At 45.3% G+C, this 18,443-nt stretch overlaps 1 protein-coding gene across 8 annotated transcripts in view; it reads left to right on the plus strand.

The window, feature by feature from the left end:
* Positions 1–18,443, plus strand: part of LOC123992872 (arf-GAP domain and FG repeat-containing protein 1-like) — a 43,774-nt gene that overhangs the window by 8,463 nt on the left and 16,868 nt on the right. For 3 of the 8 annotated variants that reach the window (XM_046294473.1, XM_046294472.1, XM_046294474.1), the window contains 6 exons: positions 7,348–7,441; positions 8,781–8,896; positions 9,637–9,799; positions 10,754–10,940; positions 12,931–13,041; positions 13,876–13,962. In XM_046294473.1, the coding sequence (XP_046150429.1) occupies positions 7,348–7,441; positions 8,781–8,896; positions 9,637–9,799; positions 10,754–10,940; positions 12,931–13,041; positions 13,876–13,962 (758 nt within the window). The remainder of the gene's footprint in view (positions 1–7,347; positions 7,442–8,780; positions 8,897–9,636; positions 9,800–10,753; positions 10,941–12,930; positions 13,042–13,875; positions 13,963–18,443) is intronic. The other 5 variants (XM_046294475.1, XM_046294477.1, XM_046294478.1 and 2 more) reach the window with 5 other exon arrangements.

The raw sequence follows: 18,443 nt of genomic DNA on the forward strand, positions 1-18,443 counted from the left end.
ATATTTATATCCAAAAATCTGACTTTACATTGGCGCGTTATGTTCAGTAATGTTTTGCTTCCAAAACATCCGGTGATTTGCAGAGAGCCACATTAATTTACAGAAATACTCATAATAAACATTGATAAAAGATACAAGTGTTTTGCATGGAACTTTAGATAAACTTCTCCTTAATGCAACCACTGTGTCTGATTTTTTTATTTTTTTTTACTTTAAGGAAAAAGCACACCATGCAATAATCTGAGTACAGCACTCAGACACAAAAACAAGCCATACAGATACCCGCCATGTTGTAGAGTCAACACAAGTCAGAAATAGCATTATAAATATTCACTTACCTTTGATCTTCATCAGAATGCACTTCCAGGAATCCCAGTTCCACAATAAATGTTTGTTTTGTTCTATAAAGTCCATCATTTATGTCCAAATACCTCCTTTTTGTTCGCATGTTTAGTTCACAAATCAATATTCACGACGCGCAGGCCAGACGAAAAGTCAAAAAGTTACAGTACAGTTCATAGAAACATGGCAAACGATGTATAAAATCAATCTTCAATAATGTTTCAACTGGAGAATTCCTTTGTCTTTAGAAATGCAATGGAACGCAGCTACCTCTCACGGGCACGCGCCTGACTGCGCTCATGGCCTTCTACCAGACCTCTGGTTGAAACAGCTCTCATTCTCTCCTTCACAGTAGAAGCCTCAAACAAGGTTCTAAAGACTGTTGACATCTAGTGGAAGCCTTAGGGAGTGCAATCGGGCCAAATTTACACTATCTTGGATAGGCAAAGAGTTGAAAAACTACAAACTTCAGATTTCCCACTTCCTGGTTGGACTTTTTCTCAGGTTTTTGCCTGCCATGTGAGTTATGTTATACTCACAGACATCATTCAAACAGTTTTAGAAACTTCAGTGTTTTCTATCAAAATCTACTAATAATAGACATATTTTTGCTTCTGGGCCTGAGTAGCAGGCAGTTTACTCTGGGCACCTTATTCATCCAAGCTACTCAATACTGCCCCCCAACCTTAAAAAGTTAATCTCTGTCTGGGAAACTAGCCCATTGTGTTCTTTGATACTCTTGTGTTGTATGGTTGGAGCTTCCTGACATATGCTAATGATAGTATTACAAGCTTCTGGTTTAGGTCTATAATTTGAGGTGCTTGTATTATTGATAGGATAGCTCTTAGTGCTGCTGCCGTGTCTGTCCTTCCCACACCCTGATGGATGGACCTCAGGAGAAACTAAAGGAATGTGAGAGAAATGTGAGCAGTTCCACGCCCATCCTCCTCCTGAGCTCTGTCTCTTGTTAACCACATGCACTTACTTTGTTGACCAGCCCCCCTTCCCTTCTACAGGAACCTACCTTAAAGACCCTCTGGGTCAAAGGTCAACTTCAACCTGCAAAACTATTTCAACGCTCATTCATAAGACTGATGCTTGATAGTGGCGGTCTTTCCTTCTGTTGATCCTAATGCCTTTTGATTTGGCTCAAGATTAATAGTTGGTTTTTGGTCTCGTCATCGATTTGAGTAGGTAACTAGGCCAGTTAGTTAGGCTAACTGATATGAGTAGTTATTAACTCGTCCCCTCTCCCTCCCGCCTGTGGCATGTTTAATTGGTGGAATTTAAATCTACTGTGTTAACACATTCTATATGAAGGTGGAGAAGCTTTTCCCATGAGGAACACAATGTTTGTTGTAGAGGTTTCCTTATAGTAGGAAGTTACTATAGTAACACGGGCGGCAGGTAGCCTAGTAGTTAGGGCATTGGACTAGTAACCGAAAGGTTGCAAGATCGAATCCCCAAGCTAACAAGGTAAAAGTCTGTTGTTCTGCCCCTGAACAAGGCAGTTAAACCACTGTTCCTAGGCCGTCATTGAAAATAAGAATTTGTTCTTAACTGACTTGCCTAGTTAAAGGTCAAATGTAAAAAATTGACCATAGTTCAGGAACCACAGTTATTTTCTGACCACGTCAGCCAGGACCTGACCACGTGACCTGACCAGGAAAAGCTCTCAGACCTAGTTGAATTATTTTCTGGTTACTTCATGTGATTGGTAAAAACTCCTGAGCCCAACCATAGTTTATGTTGACCTGAGTACTACAGAGGTGTTGGCTGCTGAGGATGCTACATAGATGGCCTCTGCTGGGACCTGGGTTCAGCACTACCAGTCCCTTTATCTCTTTCTCTCATCCTGGAGGAGTCAGTGTGTTAATGACACACTCCCCTGCTGGGTGTTTCAGCTCTTTACACATACTGTGTGTGTTTGTCAGAGAGAGAGAGACAAAATAGTGGGTATGCAAATCAAACGTTTCACTGTAACCACACACACACACACACTCGCAGAGGGATTAATAAGTGTCATAATTGTTCAATTGCGGTGGGATGCCATCCTATTTCAGAGCTGAAGGGGTTTGGAACTCTCTCCCAGTATCTGACCTACTTTCCTCCTCATGAGACTGAACTGATAATTCACGTGCCCCAGGCCCCCCACACACACACACACACACACACACACACACACACACACACACACACACACACACACACACACACACACACACACACACACAGAGACACACAGAGAGCGAGAGACACACACACACACACACAGAGACACACAGAGAGCGAGAGACACACACACACACACACAGAGACACACAGAGAGCGAGAGACACACACACACACACAGAGACACACAGAGAGCGAGAGACACACACACACACACACAGAGACACACAGAGAGCGAGAGACACACACACACACACACAGAGACACACAGAGAGCGAGAGACACACACACACACACACAGAGACACACAGAGAGCGAGACACACACACACACACACACAGAGACACACAGAGAGCGAGACACACACACACACACAGAGACACACAGAGAGCGAGACACACACACACACACAGAGACACACAGAGAGCGAGAGACACACACACACACACACAGAGACACACAGAGAGCGAGAGACACACACACACACACACAGAGACACACAGAGAGCGAGACACACACACACACACACACACAGAGACACACAGAGAGCGAGAGACACACAGAGACACACAGAGAGCGAGAGACACACACAGAGAGCGAGAGACACACACACACAGAGAGCGAGAGACACACACACACACACACAGAGACACACAGAGAGCGAGAGACACACACAGAGAGCGAGAGACACACACAGAGAGCGAGAGACACACACAGAGAGCGAGAGACACACACACACACACAGAGACACACAGAGAGCGAGAGACACACACACAGAGAGCGACAGACACACACACACAGAGAGCGAGAGACACACACACACAGAGAGCGAGAGACACACACAGAGAGCGAGAGACACACACAGAGAGCGAGAGACGCACACAGAGAGCGAGAGACGCACACAGAGAGCGAGAGACGCACACAGAGAGCGAGAGACGCACACAGAGAGCGAGAGACGCACACAGAGAGCGAGAGACGCACACAGAGAGCGAGAGACAGAGAGCGAGAGACGCACACAGAGAGCGAGAGACGCACACAGAGAGCGAGAGACGCACACAGAGAGCGAGAGACACACAGAGAGCAGAGAGCACACAGAGAGCGACACACAGAGAGCGAGAGACACACAGAGAGCGAGAGACACACAGAGAGCGAGAGACGCACACAGAGAGCGAGAGACACACAGAGAGAGCGAGAGACGCACAGAGAGCGAGAGACACACAGAGACACGCACACAGAGACGAGAGACACACAGAGAGCGAGAGACACACAGAGAGACGCGACACACAGAGAGCGAGAGACGCACACAGAGAGCGAGAGACACACAGAGAGCGAGAGCACACAGAGACACACAGAGAGCAGAGACACAGAGAGCGAGAGACGCACACAGAGACACACAGAGAGCAGAGACGAGAGACGCACACAGAGAGCGAGAGACGCACACAGAGACGAGAGACACACAGAGAGAGACACACAGAGAGCGAGAGACACACAGAGACGAGAGACGCACACAGAGAGCGAGAGACACACAGAGAGCGAGAGACGCACACACACACAGAGACGCACACACACAGAGACGCACACACACAGAGAGACACACACACAGAGAGACACACACACACAGAGACACACACACAGAGAGACAGAGACGCGCACACACACAGAGAGACAGAGACACACACACAGAGAGACAGAGACACACACACACAGAGACACACACACAGAGACGCACACACACAGAGACGCACACACACAGAGACGCACACACACAGAGACGCACACACACAGAGACGCACACACACAGAGACGCACACACACAGAGACGCACACACACAGAGAGCGAGAGACACACACAGAGAGCGAGAGACACACACAGAGAGCGAGAGACACACACAGAGAGCGAGAGACACACACACACACACACACACACAGAGACGACACACACACACACACAGAGACAAGAGACACACACACAGAGACGACAGACACACAGAGACAGAGACACACAGAGAGCAGAGACAGAGAGCAGAGACACACAGAGAGCGAGAGACGCACACAGAGAGCGAGAGACGCACACAGAGAGCGAGAGACGCACACAGAGAGCGAGAGACGCACACAGAGAGCGAGAGACGCACACAGAGAGCGAGAGACGCACACAGAGAGCGAGAGACGCACACAGAGAGCGAGAGACGCACACAGAGAGCGAGAGACGCACACAGAGAGCGAGAGACACAGAGAGACACACAGAGAGACGCACACAGAGAGACTCACACACAGAGACTCACACACAGAGACGCACACACACAGAGACGCACACACACAGAGACGCACACACACAGAGACGCACACACACAGAGAGCGAGAGACACACACAGAGAGCGAGAGAGCGAGAGACACACACAGAGAGCGAGAGAGCGAGAGACACACACAGAGAGCAGAGAGCGAGAGACACACACACAGAGAGCGAGAGAGCGAGAGACACACACACAGAGAGCGAGAGAGCGAGAGACACACACACACACACAGAGAGCGAGAGACACACACACACACACACACACACAGAGAGCGAGAGACACACACACACACAGAGAGCGAGAGAGCGAGAGACACACACACACACACAGAGAGCGAGAGACACACACAGAGAGCGAGAGACACACACAGAGAGCGAGAGACACACACACACACACAGAGAGCGAGAGAGAGAGACACACACAGAAAGAGAGAGAATCACACACAAACACTCACTTCACCCTCATGGTTGGAAAATTGCCCAGTCTGAGTAGAGCGAGAAAAGGTTGAAAAGTCAAATGTTCCCCACACTAGTAGCCACAACTACACTGTCGGGTGTGCTGTACTTTGTGCCAGCATGAACACGGTCGGAATGATGTAACAGGCTGAATCTAATCCATGTTTTGGTCTGGGTCACATTCATTAGTGTACTGCACACCTTAGAAAAACAGTTTGCAGTGGAAAACAAGCATTCAAGTTCAGCTACTCCCTCTGCGTTTTTAACTTTCATTTGATGTCTGGTGAATAAGACCTGGTCTGTTTGTGATATAGATTGACTGTAATCTCTGTGTGAGACTATGATGTGTTAGTCACTCTATTTGTGAAAAACAAACAAACCTCGAAGCCGAATACTAAATCTGAGTACACCTTACCATTGATGTAACTGCAATGCTAAATTATTACTTGGCTCTAGTCGAATGCTAGTCTAATACTAATTGTCGACAACTACTCCTGTTTCCTACTTTGTCAGTGTCTGTCAATAGGTCAGTAATTGAACCCAAAACATAGGTCGCTTCCCAAATGACACCCTATTCCCAATCCAGTGTCACTACTTTTGACCAGGGCTCTCTGAATGCGGCTCCAGTCGGTCAGTTGATTGAGTGGTGTTGTATAGAACTGAAGATGGAAGGAGATGGATGGGCGATCCATAGCCATACACTGAGCTGCTCTACCATTTGGGTGGGACTCATCCTTCATTTCAACAAAGGGCTAATGGCAAGAGCAGTGAATAATTGAAGATCTGCCTTAGTCTAGTCTTACACAGCATCGCTCTCTCCCTCCCAGTTCTCTACAGCTTGTAGATCTATCTTAGGTCTCCATGGAGACTCTTTAGGCGAGGTGTGTGCAAGGACCACCAATCGCAGATTATTTTTTACATTATCGTGGCATTCAAATTTTGTCCTTTTTAGCGGTGAATGTGAACAGGCCTATCTATTATTATTAATTTCAACATTTTGCATTGTGAAAAGTAATGTAAAATTGTATTATTATTATAAGGGGAAAAAATCATAAAATCATAAAAAATTGCGGACCACCTGCAGTACCCCGGACCACAGGTTTAAAACCACTGGTCTAGAGCAAACGTTAATGAGATTGTCTTCACAAGTGCTGAGGCTCAGGTGACCTGAGTGACACGGTTTACAGTTTCAGCTGTTCCTCAGCAGACTTTTTTTTTCTCCTCTCTTGAAATGGCACGCACGCCCACACAGGCACACAGGAGCAGAGCCGTGCACAGGAAATAGAGGCAGGAAACCAGCCTCCCTGATGTCTCGGGCTCACTCACACATCACAAGGGAACGCAAACACATACTTTAAAAGCCCACACACTTTCATCAAACACTCGTTCTCTCTCTCACACACACACATACACTAATAGATATATATATCTATCTATCTATCTATACACACACACCTAGGCTAACGCCAACTCCCTTCAAGTGTAGCAGAGCTAGGTCACTTAACAAGCATTGCCTAATAAGTAACCTTGCATGAGACTGAAAGACAAGTGGTGATTCTTAGATCGAGGCCTACCATTTAGGATTGAGCTCAAGTGAACTAACAGTTATGTCTTGTGTGTCGTGACGGCAACCCGGGGTTCAGTACCCGTGGGTAGAATTTCTCGCTCCCTCACTCTCCCCCTGTTTTGTTAGACTATACAAGGGAAGAATTGCTCTCTCTCTCCCCCTCCTCTCTCTCACCCTCCTCTCTAGTGATGTCTCTGCTCTGTCCTTGTCCCAGATTCTGCAGTAATAAGCCCAGCAGAACTCAGCACGTTCCTAATTAATCATTCCAGTCTGAGTAGGAGTCGGTACAGGGATCTGGATCTTATGATCCTATTTAATGGGAGGGCTCTTAATGTGTGATGCTTTACAATTTAATTAACCCCCTTCCCTCTTTCTCTCCTCTTTCCCTCTTTGTCTCCTCTTTCCCTCTCTCCACTGTTCTCTCCCCCCTCCTATTCCTCTTCTCTCCCATCTTCCTCTTCTTTCACCTCTTCCCCCTCCTCTTCCCCCTTCTCTTCTCTCCTCCCTCTCTTGTCCTCAGGCGAGGGCTGAACCCACCCCACAGAGTGAAGTCCATCTCCATGACAACCTTCACGCAACAGGAAATCGAGTTCCTCCAGAAACACGGCAATGAGGTAGGCTGGCATGGCGACCAGGCCCCACAGACCTCCCCGGACTGTTGTCATAATGGCTGATGTCTGCCTGGGTCGTATTCACTAGGAACCAAAGGGAAGCAAACAGTTTTTTTTTTCTGTTGTCACTGTCCAGCTCTTCCAGTTCTTAGCACCCTGATGGAGACTAGAATGCAGAAACACATACATTTATAATGATGATGAAGTGTTTTTCTAGCCTGGTCCCAGATCTGTTTAGGCTCTCTTTCTGACCTCTATGCCCATTGTGATGGCCAGACACACAAACAGATCTGGAACCAGGCTAGTAGTCTATGTTTCTATTCAACTTCCATTGTCCTCCAAGCTAGGCCACCTTTCGTTGCTCCACCTCTTAAATCTATTCACATTAGTCTAAGGAGCGCTGGCTGGCTGACACCTTGCCCTCAATGCCCTGAAACTTATTCTAACCCGAGATCATGGAAATCCTTACTTTGTGTTCCAGAATCCTATATGGTCGGCCTCATCTTTCCCCCTTTTGGTTTTGGGTGACATTCCACAGATATTTCCCCTAATCCTGTAAAGTGGGATTTGTGTGTTTTGTTGAGAATAGCGTGGTGGCATGCCGACTGGGTGGCCACGGCAAAACAGACACAGCAGCTCTTTCAGGAGATGGTGCTCTGATGCTTTCTCATGCGTTCCACACGTTGGTCCTGACACGCACACACACACGCTTTAATCTGCTGCGGATTTCAAATTGGAGTAATGCGCTTCTGCTAGATGATATGGGAGGTAGTGGTACAAAATTGAGCCTGTGCTTGTCCTTGTTGCTGTTCTGCAGACTATGCGTGTCAGGTGCTTTATGTGAGAAGAATATTCTAGGCCTATTGGAAACAACAACACAAGCCTTTGGAGGACATGTTATCTTCCGCCTTGACTTTACTGTCTGCTGCTGTCTCTCCACTTTTTAAATAGTGTGTGCCTGTCTTTCTCTCGCGCTCTCTGTCTCCTTTCTCTGTCCAGCCGTCCGTCTATGTTTCATTATGTATTCTGTTTGTCTGCTTCTAATTGTAAAATCCTAGGTGTCTGTGTGTACTGGAACGTCTCTTAGCACTTGGCAAGTTGGTTGTAGATCTCTCCATTTCCGGGCTCCCAAGAGTGTTCCTGAACGTGCTACATTCTGCTGCTGTCTTTGCCTGGAGGTGTTGAAGGGTTGTCTCTTTTTTTCATGTTTTGTCTTTTTCCTCTCTAAAGGTGACGAACCACATCTTCTGATTAGCCTGTGACTTTTATTCACCTTACATTTTTCACCAAACACGTTTTTCTGCCGTTTCTGTCCATCCCCTCTCTCGTCTGTCTTCTCTAGTCATGCAAACAGATATGGCTGGGGCTTTACGACGACAGAACGGCCTCCATACCGGACTTCAGAGAACCACAGAAAGTCAAGGAGTTCCTTCAGGAGAAATACGAGAAGAAGAGATGGTGAGTGGCTGCTGTAGAGTAGAGTCCATAGGGCTCTGGCCAAAAGGAGTGTACTAAAAAGGGAATAGGGCACCATTTGGTGCGCCTCGCTTCACTGCATGAGGAAGCCCTGGAGACTGGCAGCTCACTGCAGTTGGCCCTCGAGCAGCAAGGCACTTTGCATCAGTAACAACACGTGTATTTAGTGGATGATATCTAGGTTACTGTATGCGTTAGTTAAAACCGTCATACCAGTCGGCATTGCAGGACAAGAAAGCAAGAGGGTAACGGCAATAGCAAGCCAGCCCGACGGTATGCGTTGCTATGGTGATGGTGATTACAGTAAACGAAGTGCAAATCAACATCCGGTAGAAAACAACGCTATGACAGATGGAAAAAGTTGCAATATTTGAACTCTTGCGGCAAGTCCGGTCTACCATGGCGGCTGACGTCATTTCCCGTTGTGCTCTCATCGAAAACAATGACATCTAGTTTCCCCGTCTACCTCGTACCAGGTCGTACCATGCAGCATAAATGTTCTCACAGGAGCAGCAAACAGTAAACAGACTTTTTCTGTTTTAATGTTCAGGAGCTATATGTAGGAGTGCTGATCTAGAATCAGGTACCCCCTTGTCCATGTAATCTGATTCATTATGATCCTAGATCAGCACTCTTACTCTGAGATGCTGGGTTATAGGAGTCCATTTGAATTGAACCCTGTTGCTGTGTAACCAATTGAACACCATTGTTGTTATGATTAGGTTTGTTCCCCCGGAGCAGGCCAAAGTGGTGGCTTCGGTCCATGCCTCAATCTCAGGCTCGTCAGCCAGCAGCACCAGCAGCACTCCCGAAGTCCGACCCCTCAAAACACTGCTGGGAGAGTCCGCCCCCACCCTGCACCTCAACAAGCACACACCCAGTCAGGTAAGACACACACATACTGGTTACTCAGCTGGCTGATAACAGGCCATACAACTTTTTCCATAACCAAATCAAATTTTATTCATCACATGCACATATTTAGCAAGTGTTATTGTGAGTGTAGCGAAATTCTTGTGTTCTTAGCTCCAACAGTGCAGTAATATCTAACCATTCACAACAATACACAAAAGTAAAGGAATGGAATTAAGAAACATAGTGGATTGTGTGTGTGTGTGTGTGTGTGTGTGTGTGTGTGTGTGTGTGTGTGTGTGTGTGTGTGTGTGTGTGTGTGTGTGTGTGTGTGTGTGTGTGTGTGTGTGTGTGTACTTTGAGGAATCTAAAATATATTTTGATTTATTTAACACTTTTTGGTACTACATGATTCCATGTGTTATTTCATAGTTTTTATGTCTTCACTATTATTCTACAAGGTAGAAAATAGTAAAAAATAAAGAAAAACCCTTGAATGAGTAAGTGTTTCCAAACCTTTGACTGGTACTGTATATGAAATGAGTAAAACAGTATGCAAACATTATTAAAGTGACCAGTGATTCCTTGTCTATGTACATAGGGCAGCAGCTTCTTAAGGTGCAGTGTGAGTAACCTGGTTGTGGCTGGCTAGTGACAGTGACTAAGTTCAGGGCAGGTTTCTGGGTGGAGGCTGGCTAGTGATGGCTATTTAAGTCTGATGGCCTTGAGATAGAAGCTCTTTCAGGTCATGTGTTCAGGAAACTCTTCTGGCTCTAGTAGTCTAAACATATCTCTTTGTGAGTTGCTTTCAACAAGATAACCAGTGTGAAGTGCAGATATATCTGTGAGGTAACAGTCATGTTTAGCACAAAATGGAGTGAAACGGGGAAGTTCCATCTGAACTTCTGTCCAATAAGAAATGTGTGTTTTTGTATTCTGTTTGCTATGTCATGCCCTAATGAACACAGCCCTGTTGTGTCTCTGCAGTCTCCGGTGGGGAGCCGTGCAGCCCAGGCCCTCCAGCTGAGCCAGCAGCAGCAGTTCCACGACAAGAAGTTTGACCTCCTCAGCGACCTGGGCGGAGACATTTTCGCCGCTCCGTCCCACTCGCAGACCGCCGCAGCAGGCTTGGCAGCCAACTTTGCCAACTTTGCACATTTCAACAGCCACCCAGGTAAGCAGGAGGAGTGTCATGAGCTACACCGGTCCCTGGAGCGGTCACTACACCTTGAGTCAGAAAAACACCAGGCACGGTGGTTACATCTACTGCATAGTGGATACTCTTAAATGGTCAATGATACTTATAGTCAATGATACACTCATACTTATGGAATTATAAAAAGTAACTTTCCTGAAAAATATTTGGGTGCTTTCTTCAGCTGTCCAAAGTGTTTTATGGTAGTCTCTAAATCTTCTTCCACTACCATTTTCTTAATTTCAAGAGTATTGGCCATCACTTTTTCTTACTACTCCTTGACAGGACCCCCCCCCCCCTGCCTGTTGTCCATCACACTGGTCTATGTAAAGCATCGCCAGACACTATAGAAGTCTAACAGGGCTCTGGGCCGTCAGTCTCCATGGTTACTAATGAGGCTAGTGTGAAGCTGTTAGCTTGTGTTTGCTCAGAGGATCATGTTTTCTCATCCTCAAAGAGCCATAAAGTTCAAAATTCATGTAGTGTGGGCAGAGAGGCAGCACCAAGTAAACACACACGAGGCTTAAAGACACACGCACACTCACTCAAAAAAGGCACGTTACAATTTGATACTTAATATATATTTTTTAAATCCTATTTTAAGTGGCCAATAACCTACACCCTTATCAAAAAGCACTATACCTAGCAATCCTTTCTCATCTTTCTACTACTCCGACAAAATAAATCAGGAGATTCACAGGAAGCCCACCTATGCAGCCAACTTCCCCGGATGGCTTTCATCTCTTTATCAGAAGGACTTGTAAAACTCCATCCTCGTAGAACTCCATCCTGACTTTCCTATAGATCTGCACCTTGCGTATAATCTCCATGTGCTTGTAGAGCAGATGTTATTTCTCCTGCTCAGACTGGTGCTGGTTGTGGTAGCCGGGACTGGGACTTCCAGTACCACTCACAATGCCAGATCTCTGAGTGACTCAGAGGACCTCACCTAAAGTTGCAATAAAAACCAATTCTATATATATATATATATATATATATATATATTATATCTACATGGAATTTGAGAAATACACAATAAGCCAAATCAAAACTTAAGTTGACCAAATTATGGTAAGAATACAGTATTTGCTGCTTACCATTGTTAATGTAATTTGAACTTCTTGCAGGAAGATATTGATGCCTCTGTGCCATCCATGGTATGGACTGGTGAAATCACTGGGTGTTGGAAGTTCATAAAAATAAAGTATAATCCTAGATAGCAGAAGCAAGTCGCACGTCTGAGTTCCAAGTCAACATTAGTGCCAGTCAACCAAACATCCTAAATTCTACTGAAGTTGCTCTTTATAATTGTGATATCATTCTATTCAAATGTAATTGTACTCTTATGAATAGAATCACCATGGCAAATAAATAAAATGGGTTTCAAATCAACACTGTTACTTTTACCAATCAAATTTCTAAATTCAAACATTCTACCACAGAGGTCCTATTAAATGAATAATTCTATGCATTCTACCAACTTTGCTTTGATTGATGTTGTATTTTTATCATTCAGTATTGCCATGACCATGAGAAAGTGTGAAATGAATAGATTTGCTAGATTTAAAATGGGTTTAACGTTGAACCCAGACAGCGACACACACACTAGAAGGGAACATGAGCTTAGGTTCAGGGCGGTGCCCTATAGAAGGTGAACCTGTCATCACATGCGTTTTTGGTTTGTCATTGTCATCTGGTGCCAGTCTGTCATTAGCTCCATCTAGTTTAGTTCCATATCTCTCAATGTGTCATTTCGGTCGGATCATCCCAAATGGCACCCTATACCCTATTTAGAGCACTACTTTAGACCAGGGTGCTCTGGTCAAAAGCAGTGCGCTATAGGACGAGGGTGCCATTTGGGATGCAGAATGTGTCATGTGCATCCCATTAATCATCTCATTCATTGTGTCCTGTTTTGTTTGTCCTTTTTTTTGTTTTTCGTGTGTCTGACACTCCTACAAACCTCCAGCTGCTCAGAACGCACATGCAGACTTTGCTAACTTTGATGCGTTTGGGAACGCGGGTCCATCGGGTGCTTTCCCCTCTGCACCCCAAGCCCCCTTCCAGACCTCACATACAGGTAGAGCATGCTCCATTCACCTGTCGTGACCTGTTTCTATCTCACACACACACTTTCTCTCTCTGTTACACTCTCACATCAGTTCTCTCACTTCTACTCGTCATGCGTTTTGTGTCTGTTTTGTCTGTGTTTATGTTAGGACATAGATCTCCATATGTGTTGTCTATGTCACTCACTTCTTACCGTCCTGGTCCATGGCTCCACTCTGCTCCATTCATTTCTTCACTCTCATTGGCTGTGTATTTTCTAGCTGGCTGGCTGCTCAAGCCACATGCGCTCACTCACTGGCTAGTTTCCCCACCCACAGTCAAGGGAATTACTTTTGAATGTACCACACTGCCCTCTGTTGGAGAATAATGCCTGCAGTCTGCAGATGACCTCTTGATTTCTACACGGTGGTGAATGGGAATGCACTGCTCTTTGGGTGCATCTCAACACTCTACAGTGGCGTCCTCTCCTTGTCTCCTTTCTTTCATCCGCACTGATCTGAAAGAATCTAACAAATGTACAGTTAGACCTCTTTCGTGTCTGCTTTCAACTAGCCTATATGTTTTCCAGATCTATGCAGATGATGAGAGGAAACCACTTTAGACTACGGAGATGCACCCCCCCCTCTCTCAATGCTCCTCCTGCTCTCACTCACACTGACCACCACACTGCCTGGCCTCCGCTTTAACACTGACTCCATTCGCTCCGTTATGATTTCATTTTGCTTTTGGGTGATGTTCACACACTTTCTTCCCCCTTTTGGTTTATATTTCTTTCTCTTTTTCCCCCCACCCTGTCTCTCTGGTACTCATTTCCCCTCCGTCCCCCTCCTGTTTTGGCTGCCAGCGTTCACGTCCCTCTCATCCAGCCGCAGTGTGGGTGAGTTTGCCACCGCTGGCACTGCTCTCCCTCACCCGGGTGCAGGTGCTCACAGTAAGTTCTCTCACTGGGCTCAGCCTCTAGCTAACACCTAACTGCCCTTTCTCCCCTCTGTCTGTCTGGTAGGCTCTAAAGATTTCCCCAAATTAATGTCTATGGTTGTTCCTATTGGTGTGTGTGTGTGCCTGTCTTGTCTGTGGATGCGTGTGTTGTATGCTCTTTGACGTTTGCTGACCTGTTCATATCCAGAAGTACAAGGACATTGGTGCAAACTAACATGATGTCATGCAGTCTAAACAGCAGCCAGCTATTGAAAGAAAATATGGGCAATTATTACCTCGGCCTCTGGAATTCTTATCCTGCAGAAGATCATTTTAAGAATGATTTGAGATTATTCATCTAAATATATTTCTCCACCTATGTATTGTACTAAGATCTTGTAACAGTGTAGGCAATTCGATGATTCACTGTAGGTGTTTTAATTTGTCAGACAGGAGAGTAGACAGGATTTCTTATTCCATAGCAACTGTCAGGTTCTATATATGCCATTTAGCAGACGCTTTTATCCAAAGCGACTTACAGTCATGTGTGCATACATTCTACGTATGGGTGGTTCTACCCTCAAACCATTCCCAGTGTAGTGATGCTCCTTCTCTTACTTTACTTCAACTCTCACGCCGTTTCGTCAGACGGTGACCAACCTCCGTCTCTGTGCCTAACTAACCCTCAGGGTAAGATGATTGTGAAGAAAGGCTACGATCATCCTACAAACACACTTGAAGTTACTGTGTGGCTCTTGGTACAGTCAGACTAAGGACCATGAGTGCTGTTGGGCTCATTTCAAGTCTGACACCATTGACTCCATTAGATCTGACAGTTATACTACTCAGCAGTATAATGCAGATCCTTTCCATTGATTTCAGGTCAGACGAAGCACAGTGCTGTTGTAAATGAAAGATGACACTGCTGTGTTCTGTTGATGCTGCCTGCCTCCAGTAGCACACAGTGTTCAATCCAGCCCCCTAGATTTACACTGCACAGTCAGGAACACACACACCCCCAGGCCCCTGTTGTGTAACTCCGCTGTCATCTCTTTCTCTCTCGCAGGTAGCACTTCCTCTGGGGAGGCCTAGCTAACGATAGCAATTTAGCACATTTTTACCACTTCCCCAAATCCCGAAGCGTCAACTTTGGATGCTTCAGTTCCTCCTCCCAGTCCCAGAGCCAGAGTAACTCCTCCACCGCAGGAACGCCCAATGGGGCGAAAGACCGAGACAGAGGCACTACTAGCGTCCCCACCGATAGATACGCAACTCTGGCTGACCTGGACACCATCTTTAGCTCTGACAAAAAAACGGAGCAAGGTTAACCTCTCCCTGCTCCGAGCCAGCCTCCACTGTGTTTCGCAGACTTCAAGATTTGTTGAGTAGAGTGAGATTGCTATCGGGTTGGGGATGATGAGCTCATGCATGGTGTAGAATAGATAAAATCCAGGTCCTTTCAGAACCAGCAGGTACAGTGGGTCCTCATTTAAAAGTTGTATAATAGCACAGCTTGCAGGATGCTGCGGAAAGGTATGGCATTTTGGAGTGAATGACATCATAGTATTTTACTGTCAACCACCAGAGGGCAGCTTTGAGGGCAGTCTTTTTGAAGCTTGTTGGCGCTTGCTTACTTTTCCAAATAATTCTGCTAAGGTCCATGCAGACCAGATGTTTTGATTGCTATACCCTATCCGAAAGAGCAAATTCCAAGGTTTTTAATGAAGCTAGTTTTTCCAAACAACACAATGTTTTACAGATTGTTTCTCCTTCAAAATAAAAAAAAAAATCCTAGAATAACCACAGCTCCATGCCTACTGATGACAATCAGCAAATACCCATTTGGGGAAAATATCCTTTCTGTTTTTATTCTGTTGTATTCCATCATTCATATTGTAAAAGCCTGGGGAATATAAGCATGTGATGTCTGCTAAATGAACAAGTGAATTTCATTTTCATGGTGCCGCCATAGCCTCAGCTACTATAGCACAGATCAATAAATATTAAAACACGCTATTCTGTTATTTAGAAATAAATTGTCTTAGCACCATGTTTTTTATGACCTCCCTAAACAAAATATGAATGGACTTTGTGATTGTATATATTACATTGATTTATTAGACTGGCGGCGATTGGTAGTCAACTCATCGGGTACCGGCTATTCTACTGTTAATATGCATATGGTGCAGCAGACCTTCATGGCAGATTGAGGATAACATTCTCTGGAGGTTTTATGGTATTTATCTCAATGTAGGCCTACTGCTAGTGTGTAAAATACACATATTTAGGAAGTCAGGGACAGGTGGGTTCAAGGTTTTTATTGGAATGGTTATTGAAATGACATGGCACTGTAGGCTTCACAGTCCTGTTTACTGTAGCTGTCTTAACGTATCTTCTTGGCATAAAGGCCCACTTCAATCAATCATCCATACATTTGTGCATGTCATCACACAGCATACAAGTCATCCGTTTCTTTACATACAGTCACGCTTTTTAGTTATAAAATGAAATAACAAAGGGAGCCTTGAATAATTAAACGATGAATAAACCGCAACATGCTCTAGCGATTGAATGCATTTGACTGTTTTTAATCTTGGCTGTACTAAAGACTTACCTTTTTTTGTTTGAACAGACTATATGGGATTGTTAAATGTGTTTGTAAATGATTAATTACTGTATTTGTTGTGCTGTTTATACTGTTATACTGAAATTTAGCTTAATTAAATTGATAAATATTATGGTGTTTCTATTTCAAGAAAAAATTAAAATGCATTTTACATTCGCCTATGTAGGGTAGGGTTTCCGTTAGGATAATGTGCTGCTGTACAACGTGACTGGTCGGGAGTAGGCCTAGGCTACTAAGTGACTGGTCGGGAGTAGGCCCGGGCTACTAAGTGACTGGTCGGGAGTAGGCCCGGGCTACTAAGTGACTGGTCGGGAGTAGGCCCGGGCTACTAAGTGAGGCTGGTACTAAGGGTCGGGAGTAGGCCCGGGCTACTAAGTGACTGGTCGGGAGTAGGCCCGGGCTACTAAGTGACTGGTCGGGAGTAGGCCCGGGCTACTAAGTGACTGGTCGGGAGTAGGCCCGGGCTACTAAGTGACTGGTCGGGAGTAGGCCCGGGCTGACTGGTCGGGAGTAGGCCCGGGCTACTAAGTGACTGGTCGGGAGTAGGCCCGGGCTACTAAGTGACTGGTCGGGAGTAGGCCCGGGCTACTAAGTGACTGCGAGTGAAGAGCAAAATAATCCTAACATTCAGGTTCTAACCAATATCCAAATGGAGATTCAGTGAAAATAAAACAGTGCTGAAATATTTGGCCACATTGCTTCAAATCCTATTATAACAATTTGATGACTTTGGGAGTTTCAGTAAGCAACAATGTGTTACCTTCAATTGCATTATTCCTACATTATTCCAATAATTTTGTCATTCAGTGATATTTATTCCCATAGTAATTTTTTATGGATCCATCCAGATGTGGTTAGAAAAAGAGATGGGAGATGGGCTATGCAAAAGAGATGGGAGAAGTGACATGCCTCGCAAACATCCATTAATACATTTAAAGACCCTAAACTTGGCAAGAGTCTTATTGTCCTGCTGATAGTCCATCAAGGGTGGATGGCTTCTTTTGTATTCCAAATGATTGGAAAGGCTGCTAAACCATTTATACCTGGCCCACAGCGTTAATGCGCTGTACAGTAAGTACGCAACTTCACTGCATTCTCCGCCTGATTCTCTACCAATACCACCAGATGTTTCTTTCTATTGTTATCTTTTCAGTAACATTCCACAAGTAAATGTAATAAATAAAACACAAATGAATAGTTCAGGTCTTGAAAAGGTGTTTTATTTATGTATTATTTATCTGTGCTTAGTAGCCGAGGCTATATGGCTGCGCCATCAACTTGTTCATTTAACAGACATCACTTGCGTATATTTAGTAAACATATATTATGGAATATAACATAACATTTTAGTTTATCTTAGAATAAAAACCTTTAACAGTTTTAGTGGGGCGGCAGGATAGCCTAGTGGTTAGAGCGTCTAGATAGCAGATGTTCTGAAAGAGCTGCAAAACCTGGACCCGTATAAATCAGCTGGGCTTGACAATCTGGACCCTCTATTTCTGAAACTATCCGCCGCCATTGTCGCAACCCCTATTACCAGCCTGTTCAACCTCTCTTTCATATCGTCTGAGATCCCCAACGATTGGAAAGCTGCCGCAGTCATCCCCCTCTTCAAAGGGGGGAAGACACCCTGGACCCAAACTGTTACAGACCTATATCCATTCTGCCCTGCCTATCTAAGGTCTTCGAAAGCCAAGTCAACAAACAGGTCACTGACCATCTCGAATCCCACCGTACCTTCTCCGCTGTGCAATCTGGTTTCAGAGCCGGTCACGGGTGCACCTCAGCCACACTCAAGGTACTAAACAATATCATAACCGCCATCGATAAAAGACAGTACTGTGCAGCCGTCTTCCATCGACCTTGCC

The sequence above is a fragment of the Oncorhynchus gorbuscha genome, linkage group LG13, assembly GCF_021184085.1.
Source record: "Oncorhynchus gorbuscha isolate QuinsamMale2020 ecotype Even-year linkage group LG13, OgorEven_v1.0, whole genome shotgun sequence".
In the NCBI taxonomy this organism is placed as follows: Eukaryota; Metazoa; Chordata; class Actinopteri; order Salmoniformes; family Salmonidae; genus Oncorhynchus; species Oncorhynchus gorbuscha.